Source organism: Styela clava, chromosome 1, assembly GCF_964204865.1.
Source record: "Styela clava chromosome 1, kaStyClav1.hap1.2, whole genome shotgun sequence".
NCBI classification, from domain to species: domain Eukaryota; kingdom Metazoa; phylum Chordata; class Ascidiacea; order Stolidobranchia; family Styelidae; genus Styela; species Styela clava.
In genome coordinates, this window is record NC_135250.1 from 29,425,244 (window position 1) to 29,437,965 (window position 12,722).

General features: G+C 38.0%; 1 protein-coding gene across 1 annotated transcript; it reads right to left on the reverse strand.

Annotated features, from left to right (window-relative positions):
* Nucleotides 1–161: 161 nt before the first annotated feature.
* LOC120334962 (uncharacterized) lies at nucleotides 162–7,051 on the reverse strand. The gene is made up of 8 exons (XM_078115915.1): nucleotides 7,033–7,051; nucleotides 6,300–6,398; nucleotides 5,172–5,310; nucleotides 3,761–3,845; nucleotides 3,065–3,146; nucleotides 2,660–2,839; nucleotides 1,993–2,201; nucleotides 162–1,143 (listed from the first exon to the last, which is right to left on the reverse strand). Exons 1-6 carry the CDS (start codon nucleotides 7,049–7,051, stop codon nucleotides 2,790–2,792), a joined length of 474 nt encoding a protein of 157 aa, XP_077972041.1. The 3' UTR covers nucleotides 162–1,143; nucleotides 1,993–2,201; nucleotides 2,660–2,789.
* Nucleotides 7,052–12,722: the final 5,671 nt, after the last annotated feature.

Consider the following 12,722-nt stretch of genomic DNA (forward strand, 5'->3'; position numbering starts at 1 on the left):
TTATAATATCGGTAACTATTAACCTGTTAATTTCGCTTGACTATTGCACTTTTCGGAAATGATAATTTTGTAGGGAGGAAACAATATATACTAAATGTTTTTGCGAAATTATTGGGAGGTGGGGGGGGGGGGGGGGGGGGGGGTTCCGACCGAATATAAGGGACCCCCTGTGCAGAGCCTTGTCTAGATTGAATGAGGATTCGAAACACCTCATGCTTTTACACAAACACGCTTTAAAGGCATTCAGCGGTATCGGTAAATTAATAAATTAATCGTCTCATACAAGTGATAAGTAGCTAAACCCAAACTGTATTCCATAAGAAGGGTATATACGGCATGTAGGATTTATTTACTTTATAGGCTTGTTCAACTGTGGGCCATAGATACAGTAAGTTGGGGTGTAAATTAAGCTGAATTTGCGGCTAACGAATATTCGATAATACAAGAGCATATGGTTGTTCAACTGCGGAAGTAGTAATTCAAAGTTTTAATTAAACTGCTAAGGTAAATATCAATTACTCTTAAACTCAATTTTCCTAAACATGCAAGAATCAATGCAAACAATACACAAAAAGTGTATAACGGAATTAGAAAAAAATAACGTGAGTGATTCATTGCAATCGATGAGGGGTCGCGAAGGACTGTAACAGTCTTCGAATCAGCGACACCTGTTGACTGATTAATTCAGAGAAAAGAGACCAAAATATACTGATCCAATAATTCAAAAGTATCACAAGATGAAAATCACAAAATATCACTGTAGTGAGAAATGACGCAGCAGCGCCCTCGTGGGTTATGACAAAAATTGCTCATTCATATGAATAAGCAGAAAAGGAAATGCAACTCGATGCGATTGTTAATAGAAAGCTCAAGCTGGAGTTTATAACTGCAGTAAGTTTGGATTCGGTTTAAAAATCAGTTTTTAGATTATCAATCATTCAATGGACAGAGTTATATATCATTTTCACAGATGGCTCCATGGGCTGTCCACTGAGGATAGATATTAAAAAACCCTTGTCTATTGTCCTCCGGGTTTTGCCTGACAGCAAAAATTACAGTTGAGCGTGATGTATCGATATTAGGGCGCCAAACCTCAGTCGGCAGCAGAATAGCTTGGCCCGTCGCTGATTTCAGCTGACCGTTCTGTTGAAATAGAATGAATATATGTCTTGAGAAATATAACAAATGATAGTTTAAGAATATAGTTGAGTATGGCTAAACTAATAATCCTTGTCACATTATCTGACAGAGCAAAACAAATTATTTGGTCCTCGTTTAGAAACTGAATGAAGCGTGACATCATCACGTGATTATACTTCACAGTCACACTTCAGTGATTATCGTAGGTGGAAAGGAATTGCATGAAATAGCCGCAGACAAATTAGTTTGGATTAGTGTTCTCTGATTCAGTATCAGAGCTGTAAAGTTGAAGCGGTTCACTGGTGTTAAAGTCAAATTTTTAATTTGGCGGAAACTTTACACGGAGATTGAAGTTTCTGGTTGGTTTTTGTGATAGAAACTGGAAAATCCTGGAAGCGAATTTTTTAAATCCGATAGAGAAGTAAAATTTAATATCAGCTTGTAGTAGTTACTGCTATAAATGGCTCGATTTGAATTTTCTCGTATGCTACAGCTATATACGTTTGATTTCAAGATAAAATCTAATAAATAGCACATTAAGTGCGAAAAAATTATCGGCCACATCATATAATGAGTTCACGTATGGCCGCATAAGCAACGATATTCGATACTCCTGTAGTATGCGAAGCAAGATGGCAGACACTGGAACGTAGTATGTGTACCTGATTAGAGTTAGGCCATAATTTTATTCCAATTTTTCTCATTATAGTTCCATTAAATAGCCAAATGACTCCCGTAGTATTTGTACCTGAAATTATGGCCTAACCCTAACCTGGTACACCTACTACGTTCCAGTGACCGCCATCTTAGTTCGCATACCACCGGAGTACCCATGATTCAGACTCGCTTTACCTTGTAATTCATTCCGGTACGAACATTAATCTCTGACTCTCCATCAGGAATCATTGATCGTAAGTATTCTAGAATCAGGTTGTAGTGTGTGAAGTCATAAATGTTGGCAAGGTTTTTCCGGCAAATAGAGTTAGCGACGCTGTTTGAGACGTTCTTCACGTCATAAACTGTCGCTTGAAAACATTTCGAATTATAGGCAACGCCACATTCTGAAAGACAAATTAATTACAGTTAAGAGTTCGAAGTCAGATATTTATAAAATACAATTACTAGGATTAAATATTTTTTCCCGGAGGAGAGGAAAGCCGATAAGACTGCCTAATCATATGGCGAACCACGGCCCCTCGTTCGGTTACCCGTTCATGTTGGGAATGGGATTATTTAGCCAGTTATTTTTTTCGGAAGCACGGATTTGATGGTGGAGGAATCCATAACCGACCAGCGATTACGTGAACCGCCCTACGGCAGCGAGGACTCCGCCAATCCTCTCGCACATAGCTATCCCCGCATGGTATTCGAACCTGCGAACCCACGCATTGTAATCAGAGGTGCGATGACGAGCGTATCCCTAATGCCTAATACATCCACGACTATCAGACTTTTATACAGACAGCAGGTTAAAAATGGGAATGATTGAATGTCACTAATCCCCAAAAACATAAATCACCTGCAGAGGTGCACACTGGTGTTGTCGACCATGAACCGTCAGGTTTGCATGTTGCGGTTTGTCCCGTTTTCAAAGTGGAACCATTGCTGCAAGAGTAACTGACCTCCTGATGCACACTGTACAAGTCTTGCTAAGGAGAAATTTTTACGTTGTCAAGATTTCGCTTTGCACATGGTGTAGCTGCAAAATAAACAAATGATTAAAAAGTTTAACTTAATTTGCAGAGTATTTGTTTGTGATTATTTTTTAAACTTGTGAAATTTTTCTCCACTTCAAACAGCAGCCACTGATACAACATCATTGTCATCAATCTGACTGAAATGTGGTTTGAACCCCAGTGGATCGGACAGAATATTCAAAGAATCAACAACGTGCCATTGTCTAAATACATCTTTATACACTTACCCAGTCCATAACATTCGGAGAAGTACAAAGTTGTTATGTTGTCTAACTCTACATTCCCGGATGCCTCAAGCTCAAGCTGTACCTGAATGGATAAAAAAAATAAATTGAAGTTTGAGCAGGACAGCGAGATAGAGTCTAGAGTCAAAGTTAAGAATGCTTTCATTAAAAAGTCGGAATCAAACTTTCCAAATACGAAGTCAGCAACCTGAATTCCAGATTTCTAAATGTAATTATTGGAAACAAACTTTAGACAGATCGCGAAAAGAATTGATTTTACTAAGCATTCTCAACAGGCTTGCATGCGCTGAAGTTTTTGTCACAAAATTTTGATTTACTTGATAAGACTCAAAGTAGAGTAATTAGGTAATATATAATTTTTAAGTAAGAGTAGAATTTCTGTCAGTTTAAAATCAGTCCTTGATTGTATCAGAATTGCGAGTGGATTCTCACATAGTCAAAAGATCTACAATTGAGGTTTACACATGTGGAGTGGAAGAGTGATAAAATGGTTGAGTTTGTAAAGGGATTCTAGAGAAACTCCAATATGCAAGGACATAATTACAACCTTCTGCGTGCAGATGAAACTGAACTACGCCCTACCCAAATCTTAGAAAACTTTTACGTAATGTGAAATGGGATTTACATCCGAAGCGATTCCGATTTAAAAACCTTTTCGATAACAAATGTGTTGCAAACCTCGGTATCTGTGGAGTTTACTTTCGTTAAAGTGAATTTCTCGGTTGTCCAGTTAGTCGAGGCCGAAAACGGCCAGATTGTTTTCCTGAATATTACAAAACATATTATTGCTGTCTTAAGCTGCTGTCCTAACACAAATTTATTTCTGTAACGTTTCGTCTGACCAAAATCAGACCTCCTCAGACAAGCAGTTCTTATTGCTCTTGATCGGTAAGTATGTTGATAGGTATTTGTTTGTCTGTCTGTTAGATGCACGCGATATCTCACGAAAGCGAGGTTGAATCTGCTCCAAATTGCATGTGCATTCCACGTATCTCGGACCAGAAGTCTATTGATTTTGAATTAATTATGTCGTATAATTAACGAGTTATTAATTAATTAATGAATTGATTAATTAATGAATTGCGGGAGATCGATAAGTCGGCGGTCACTGATCGTTATCACGTTTATTCATTGTTTGGTCACAATTGATTTCAAACAAATTTATTTATCGATGTATTTAAACCGCATGATTGTTACTTATCGATTTTAATCGGTAAGTATGTTGATAGGTATTCGTTTGTTTGCCTGTCTGTCTGTTAGATGCACGCAAATCTGCTCCAGAATTTGCATGTGCATTCATCATATGTCGGACCAGAAGCCTATTGATTTTGGATGAATTATGTCGTATAATTAGCGAGTTATTAATTAGTGATGGGACACAAGGTGTCACTATGGAGTAAGAGTGCTGTTTTGGGAAATCCCCTAACTTTCGATCGATAAGTCTTCGGTCTCTGACCGATATTCTCGTTTTTTTCTTGTCATTGTTGTAAACTGCTTGTCTGAGGAAGTCTGATTTAATTCATACGAAATGTTACAGAAATAGGTTTGTGTTAGTGTGCAGCAGGACTCTTGAATTGCATATATATTATAGTATTTTTATTCCTGCTAAAGCATCCTTGCACGGATAGTCATATATTCAATGATTTTGAATCTCGAAATGCAGCAGGTTTAGAACAATTATTTACACTATTCTTTGTAAAACCTCAATTACTCAAACCAATAAATGTCCATGGTAATCTCCAAGCAAATAATTCGGTGCTCCCGAAGTATGCGAACCAAGATGGCGGACATCGGAACGTAACATGGGTAACAGGTTAGGGTTAGGCGATAATTTTTTCCAATTTTCCTTATTTTAGTCCTATTATCAGTTCGAAGACTAGCCAAGAGCCTCCCGTAGTATTTATACCTAAAATTATGGCCTAACCCTAACCTAGTACACATATTACATTCCGATGTCCGCCATCTTGGTTCGCATACTTCGGGAGCCCCAATAATTCTTTACTGTACATTGACTGCTTCACTAGTTCTGCTTTAGAATGAAAGCGACAAATAAACGGGTAATAAAATGAATGCAGTTTTAGCTACTCACGTTACATTTCCGTTGTGTGCCTTGGCCATCAGCTCTCCATCAGATGTTCCTTTTATGTCGACACTCATGCATAGTGACTCATTGCCAGCCAAAGCCTTGGGTAAAGATCTGATTGTACCATTACCAGCAAGAACATAATCTAAAATGAATTGGAATAAAATATCTGATATGAGAATCGTGATAAAACTAAGTATTTTTCGACACAAGTTCTTCCAACTCTTGAAGAGTCTAAAATCTGAACGCGCAATAACACCACGTTGTGTGGCGCAACGTGCTAGAAATGCGCGTGCAATCGCACCTCTAATTACTCTAAGTGGGTTCGCTGGCTTGCATTATATATATTAACTAAGAGCGAGAGGATTCGCCTCACCGGCGTGGGGGTGGTTCACGCAATAACTGGTCTTTCCACCATCAAGTCCATGCATCTGAAAAATATATCGGGCTAACTAAGCCCATACCCAACATAGACCGGTAACCGGGCAAGAGCCGTGGTTCACCATATTATTAAGTCTTCTTGTCGACCCCTCTTCACCCCCTGCGAATAAAAAATAGTGTCACAGTTTCGAATAGATGTTGCTACTATGGGTGTGAATGAATCAGAAGACTCAAGGGTTCCGGATTGGTTGTTTATTGTACGGCAACTCCGATATCAAACTTAAAACAGCATAACATATTACATCACTAAAAACCCAAATATACGACCAACTTCCAGCCCGACAGCCGGGGAAAAGAGAGCGAAAGACATAGCTTTTCTCTCACGTGTAGTAAGTGGTCGGAGTCCAGATCCGACAAAAAAGCATTGAAAAGAGTCAACATAACAGTCTATAAACATCAAAATATATATACACACAATATAAACGCGGACGCTATGGTCCGTGTCAATAGAATACGATTCGATATTCCAAATTTGATTTTAAATATTCTAGAAAAGTAATAATTCTAAATTTACTATCCTTAGTCAGAAGTTATAACACTCACTCAGAAGTGAGAGAGACTTATGTTGGAAAAGTTATCACCTCAGCTGTCATCACTCAGAAGTAAAAAAGACCAATTTCCAATGCAAAGTTACGATAACTCACTCAAAAGTAAATGTGACTCATTTGTAAACGTTTCATATAAAAACAATACCTGTAGCGTCATTATCTCTGTATTCTCTCTGAAATGTCCCATCAACTTTCGCGTAACCGCATGTAGGGTTGATTGATTCAAAATCACATGAAAGATCGACTGAAAAACACAAAAGAACTTATTTTAAATCACAGCCTTGTATTGTGGCCTATATATTTTTATTACTTATCGATCGCTAAGTATGTTATTTGTAAGGTATTTGTCTGTATGTTTGTCTGTTAGACACACGCGATATCTCACGGAAGTGAGGTTGAATCTGCTCCAAATTTTGCATATGCAATCATCATATCTCAGACCAGAAGCCTATTAATATTGGATGAATTATGTCATATAATTAGCGAGTTATCAATTAATTAGTGATGGGACACGCGGTGTCGCTATTGAGTCAGAGCGAATGATACACGCCGCTAGATCGATGAGTCGGCGGCCTCCGAACGTTGTCTCGTTTTATTCGTAACAGGGTCGACATCGGATTGAAACAATTTCAACTCCGACTTAGCTTCGAGGTCCAAAGATAATCAAATGTCGGAATGTTAAACTTTCAATTGTGATAAGTCAAAATTGAAAGTTCCTAACAGATTATTTAAGGAGGCTTGCATTAATTCGACTTTAAAAGTGCAAATTCCTCGTCAGAAATCAATTAGTAGTTTGATCAGCTTTTAAGATAGGATTTTAGGTTATCACGCGGTAGAAGGAACCCAATCAGACTGTTTATTCATATAGCGAACCCCACCAGTGGTCTCATCAGTCATTACCAGTCCATGTAGGATTTAGAAATAGTCAATTAGGTATTTGTTTCAGATACATGACCTTGATGGTGAGAAAGCCGGAAATGACCAGCGGTTACGTGGACAACACCATGCATGATAGCGAGGAGTTCAGCAATCTTCTCGCACAGAACTATTCCTTATTAGAATTTGAACTAAACACTACACTAAGTGATTGGAAGTGCAATTACAAATATATATCTAAAACGATACTCCTGAAGTATGTGCACCAAGATGGCGAACACCGGATTGTAGTACGTGTACCAGGTCAGGGTTAGGCCATAATTTCAGGTACAAATACTACGGGTGTCACTTGGCTAGTCCCCGATTTCGTAATAGAGCTAAAATAGGGAAATTGGAATAAAATTGTGGCCTAACCCTAACCTGGTACACATAGTACATTTCGGTGTCCGCAATCTTGGTGCACATACTTCTGAAGCGCTCCTAAAACTTAGCACGAGGCATCAACTACCGAAAACCGCGGAGATTGGAAAATGATCCCCAAATACACAGCGCTATGTCAACACTTACCTACGCAAGTGGGCACTTCACCCCATGTTCCATTTTCTTGGCATTTTCCTATGTTTGATCCTTGAAGAACGTATCCAGCATTGCATGAATATTTGATAGTCTGACCAAACCCTAAGTCAGGTGCAATGTCTACAGTCCCGTTGTCCGGGGCTTTATGTGCTGGGCAGGAACGTACTGTAGAAAATATTGTTATAGGATACAGACCAGACTTTTTAATTAATTGAACAAATTCCATTTATCCCCTCCCTGAAGAATTTAGAGCTTGGATAGGCAAATTACAACCTTTCGTGTGGTCAATTGGCTCTTTGGGAAAGTTGTGAAAATTTCCTGCAACTACATACGAAAATTAGATCCCCCAAATCTGACCCTCATCTGACTACGTCATTTATAAATTACGTCACTGCGACGCCACGGTGACGTGATAAAACACACCAAAATATACGGACGGTCGTCCAAGACGCGCAGAAGATCAGCCGAAATCGAGCGAGCTGCGTCGTATAAAAAGTCATTCTCATCGTTGGATCATTACGTGGAGCACAAAATGCACAAAAAGCAGACAAGACAATTACTAATACATAAGGATCTACTTCTCTCAAAAACAGCGCAATTTTTCAGTTGCCAGCCTCAGGTGCTGATGAAAACCTACATAAGACACGCGTTTAGGGGGAAAATATTTTCCGAGTGAAAAACGAGAAAAAGAAGGCCACACCAACCTGTACTGTGTTCGACTTTTGAAGTTTCTTGGCGTACAGTAGAGAGAAAGGCTTCCTTAGGTGACCACGGAGAAGTAGCAGGGACGACTGAAGTACGGGCCAAAGAAGTTTTCTTGTCTTTGTATCCTGTTGAGAAAAGTGAGTTTATATTACAGGTTTAAAGCAAGATTTGTAGTTTTGGGTACTTTAAGGTAAGAATGAGATACTAAATGGCAATATGGATATATTCAAAAAGAAAATTTCAGCGTTTCTGCACAATCACCGCATTATCAATTACTCTGGCTGAAGAGAACTCTTTCTATTCTAATGCATGCAAAACAAAAAGACATCTATTTTCATACCCTGATGGGGAGTGCTCGTTTCTTTTACACCTACAACAGAGGGCGGCACTAAATTCGTTGCTGATTCTTCCATCGTCTTATTTATTTGATAGAGCTTACTTTCCATCACGTCTAATTGTTTCGTTAAAACTGCAAAACATAAATAAAAATAGAGTTTATATTGAACCGTTTCACAATCAGTATTCAGTAATTTTTTTGTTAGTAGGTATGTAGCCCACTCTCTCTGGTTAAAAATAAGAATGTGAGATGGGTATTGCAAAACTGCGCGTCATAATGTAATAGTGTGATATCTAAAAGGGGCGCAATTAAAACATAAAATGATTCAACTTTTTTAATCGAACGACTGTTTGGGGCATTTTTGCGATCAGACCGTTTGACATATAGGAAAAAATAGCAAACGTATTTTGAAGGAAATTATATTGCGCACACGAACCTTCCAAAGCTTTCTCTTTATCTTTTGTACACTGTCCCTTTTGAAATAGAACAAGAAAGAATTTTTTAAATATATAGACATGAAGGCTGCACATCCGTGCAGTAAGGCTCTAGTTGAGCAAGTGTTCCCATACGCCAGAACAAAATGTTCCCATGGGTTAAAGCGAAAACATAAAATTTGGGATGAGGGATAGATTAAAATAAGTATCGTTACAGATGAAAGAAATCGCTAGAACGTTCAATTTTCTCATTTTTGTTTTCAGATTTTAAACAAAACAGTTTCATTTCTGTAAATAATACCACCAATATTAAACTACTGCACTCACCGTATTAACGTCTCTCCAAGTAGGTTTCCCGTCACAAACCATAGGCATCCAGCATTTCTCACCTGTTAAGAGAAAATTTAAAATTAAAATTTAGCAAATTGTATTTTTGTGAAAAGGTTTATAACAGATAAACGAAAATTATGTTACTGAACTTTATTTTATGACGAGACTAATTCAGTATCTATTTCTTTATAGTGCATTCGTTCATTCCATTTATAATTTTATACTGCTACCCATGTCAGGCAAAATATTTTCCTCGATGATGATTGGTCGAATCAAATTAGAATTATTGGGCAAATTTGATAATGTTTAACATTACTGCAAGCATGGTCAAAGATTTGATCGATACTAGAGATTCAGTTTTGAGAATATGAGAATCTTATCCTTGTTTTGTTGGCGAACAATAAACACAAAAAAGTAAAATTCCCCTATAGTTTGCTGCTTTGAGCTTTTCACCCGGGTTCACATATTTCCGAGGGTATTCCCGCAGTGTGTGAACCAAGATGGCGGACACTAGAACGTAGTGTGTGTACCAGGTTAAGGTCAAGCCATAACTTTATTTCAATTTTCTCTCTTTTAGGTCTATTGCGAGTTCGGGGACTAGCCAAGTGACCCTCGTAGTATTTGTACTTGACATTATGGCCTAACCCTAACCTGGTACACATACTACGTTCCGGTGTCGGTCATCTTGGTTCACATACTTCAGGCGTACCATTCCGACAAGTACTTCTGTAATTCATCCAACATGTTTCGATGATTTTTCCCGAACAACAAGACTCTGTGTGAACGGCCCCTGATACGTAATAATCTGCTATATTTAGGGTGGGCAGCGTTGATTCGTCATTACAACACCCTGGGTGAGGTGATGGGTATAAAACTAAACCCAATATTTTACCCCGCGATGCCAAAATATCCGAGTCCAACGCTTTACCAATGGGCCACCACGCCCGCTAATCTACGATCGAATTTCCATCAGCGGAACGATATTTGAAAAAATATGGACCTTCAAAAATTGACAAATGATCAGGTTTTGCCAGATTTGTTGCAAACTCAAAAATTCGATGCCGAGTTAGGATATGATCCGCAAAAGATTGTGGTGGGGAACAAATGGGAATTATAAAATATAGAACTTCAAATGTGAGCCAAAAATTGAATTTTCTTAAATTTGGGGCGAACTCGATTAATCGAGGCCGAATTCAAATATGTTACTCTAATTGCCGACATATTTTGACAATGAAGTCTTTTATAGGAACAGGTCGATTGTATAACACCAAAATATGATGATCAGAAGAACAAAATTTAAATAAATATGTACCTTCAAAAATACACGAAAAATCAGATTTTGCTATATTCGGTGCAAACTCGATTATTCGATGTCGAATTCGAATATGATCCGCAAAGTGTCGACAACTTTTGACAGCGATTCCGAACAGTATAGGTTGTGACAAGTATTGGATATAATTGTGGTTGGGAACAAAGCGAGACTTTATCTACGATCGAACTTTCTATCCTGAACATAACGATTCGAATGTATATTACGATACCAAAAATTAAGAGTTAAAAACTGAAACATTACAAACAAGAGAGCTATGCTCAAATATATGGACACGTCACAAGGTGCCGCTATTTTTTATTCTGACACATAAAAAACGAATCTCTTGGAGTCCACAGAAATGATTTAAATAAGTAAAAGTAATCGCCTTCTGGCAAAAAAATCAATCTTTAGATACTGAAAATTACAAAGCAATTGGTCCAGTATTCAAAGAGAAAAGCAATTTCATCAAGACGAAAGAGAAGAATAATAACAACAACAACAACATAATATTGAAACGATCGTTATGTCCACTGACGTGTCCAATGAAGTGATCCTCTCGTCAACGAGCAAACCAAAGCATTCAATCGCATATATCTATATATAACAGAATAAATAAAAATTCCCCTGAAAAGACTATTTAATCCGAGGAGCAAAAAACAAGTGTTTAATTTCGCGAAAAAAACAAAACTCTGACAAGCAAGCAAACCAAACAGAAAATACACGGTTATACTGACCTTTAATCAATGGAAATGCCTTGATAAACATAAGAAGAATGTATTTAATCGGAATCTTCATTTCGAATCCAAGAATTTCGTCAACTTTGCTTCAATGAAAGTCGATTCCCGAACAGTGTAGGTTAGAATGAAGCTTTAATCTATTCGCATCGGAATATATCCTTTGCAAGCTCACTCACTACTCTGGAGCTCAAAGAGAAGTTGTTTTCGCTCTTTCAAATATTAGGGTACGTGTTGCGTCACGAAAAAAGAGAGTTTAATAAATGCTGCTCTTTCTATCTTCATGAAACGATGACGGCGACGTCACTAAAACATCCGTGAGAGTAATAGTTGGATTAATTTGTCGACAATGCCAAAAATGTGCAAAATCTGATGCTAGGGTTATGCTAGTTTAAAACGACAAATGTTTAAAACGCTCATTTCCTGAAATCAAACAGGTCAAAAAAGTGAAAAACAAGTTGAACAGGTTAAATTATTATTTATATCGATTACTCACAGTTGAACCGGAAATATCAGTGATTATTTTTGTGTTATGCAACGTGGCCTTTTTCTTGCTCATGTCCAATCGCTGGGACTGTTTTCTGCATGGCTATTTTGTTTGCCCTCTATACCAGTGTTTTTCAACCAGAGTGCCGCGGCACACCGGTGTGCCGTAAACGAACGTCAGGGGTGCCGTGGGAAATTTTTCAATTTGTATGTTCATGCGGTGTAGCGCCCAGCAGAGTAATCATGTAGTACTGTTCTATACCAGAAGGTGACAGCAGCAGGTGGCGATTTGCCGCTTTGTTTGTTTTTATTTGATTACTATTCAAGATGTCCAATTCAACATCTTTCTTCGATGTTTCTTCAAGAAAGTTCATATTAACAATTTAACACTTATATTGTGAACATCAGGTCTTATCCCCGCATTTTCAGCTGGTGGTGTGTAGAGCAAAGTTAACACAGAATATTACAATAAAGTACCTGGATTATGATATTAACCAAACCACATTCCAGATTTCTCTGAAAAATGAAACAACACACATGATAATGCAAGGGGTAGCCAATTATTTTACCAAGTGGGCCAGTTCCAGATAATAGCCTTGCTTACTGGGCCGAAGGCTAAATATGAAACTATGAATAAAAAACAGTTTATTCACAAAATATCAGCCTAACAGATAATTTTCAACAAACGGTGCTCCCCGAAGTATTCGTACCAAGATTGCGCACAACCTGATCATAGTATGTGTACCAGGTTAGTGTTGTTCAGGTTGTGCGTCATCTT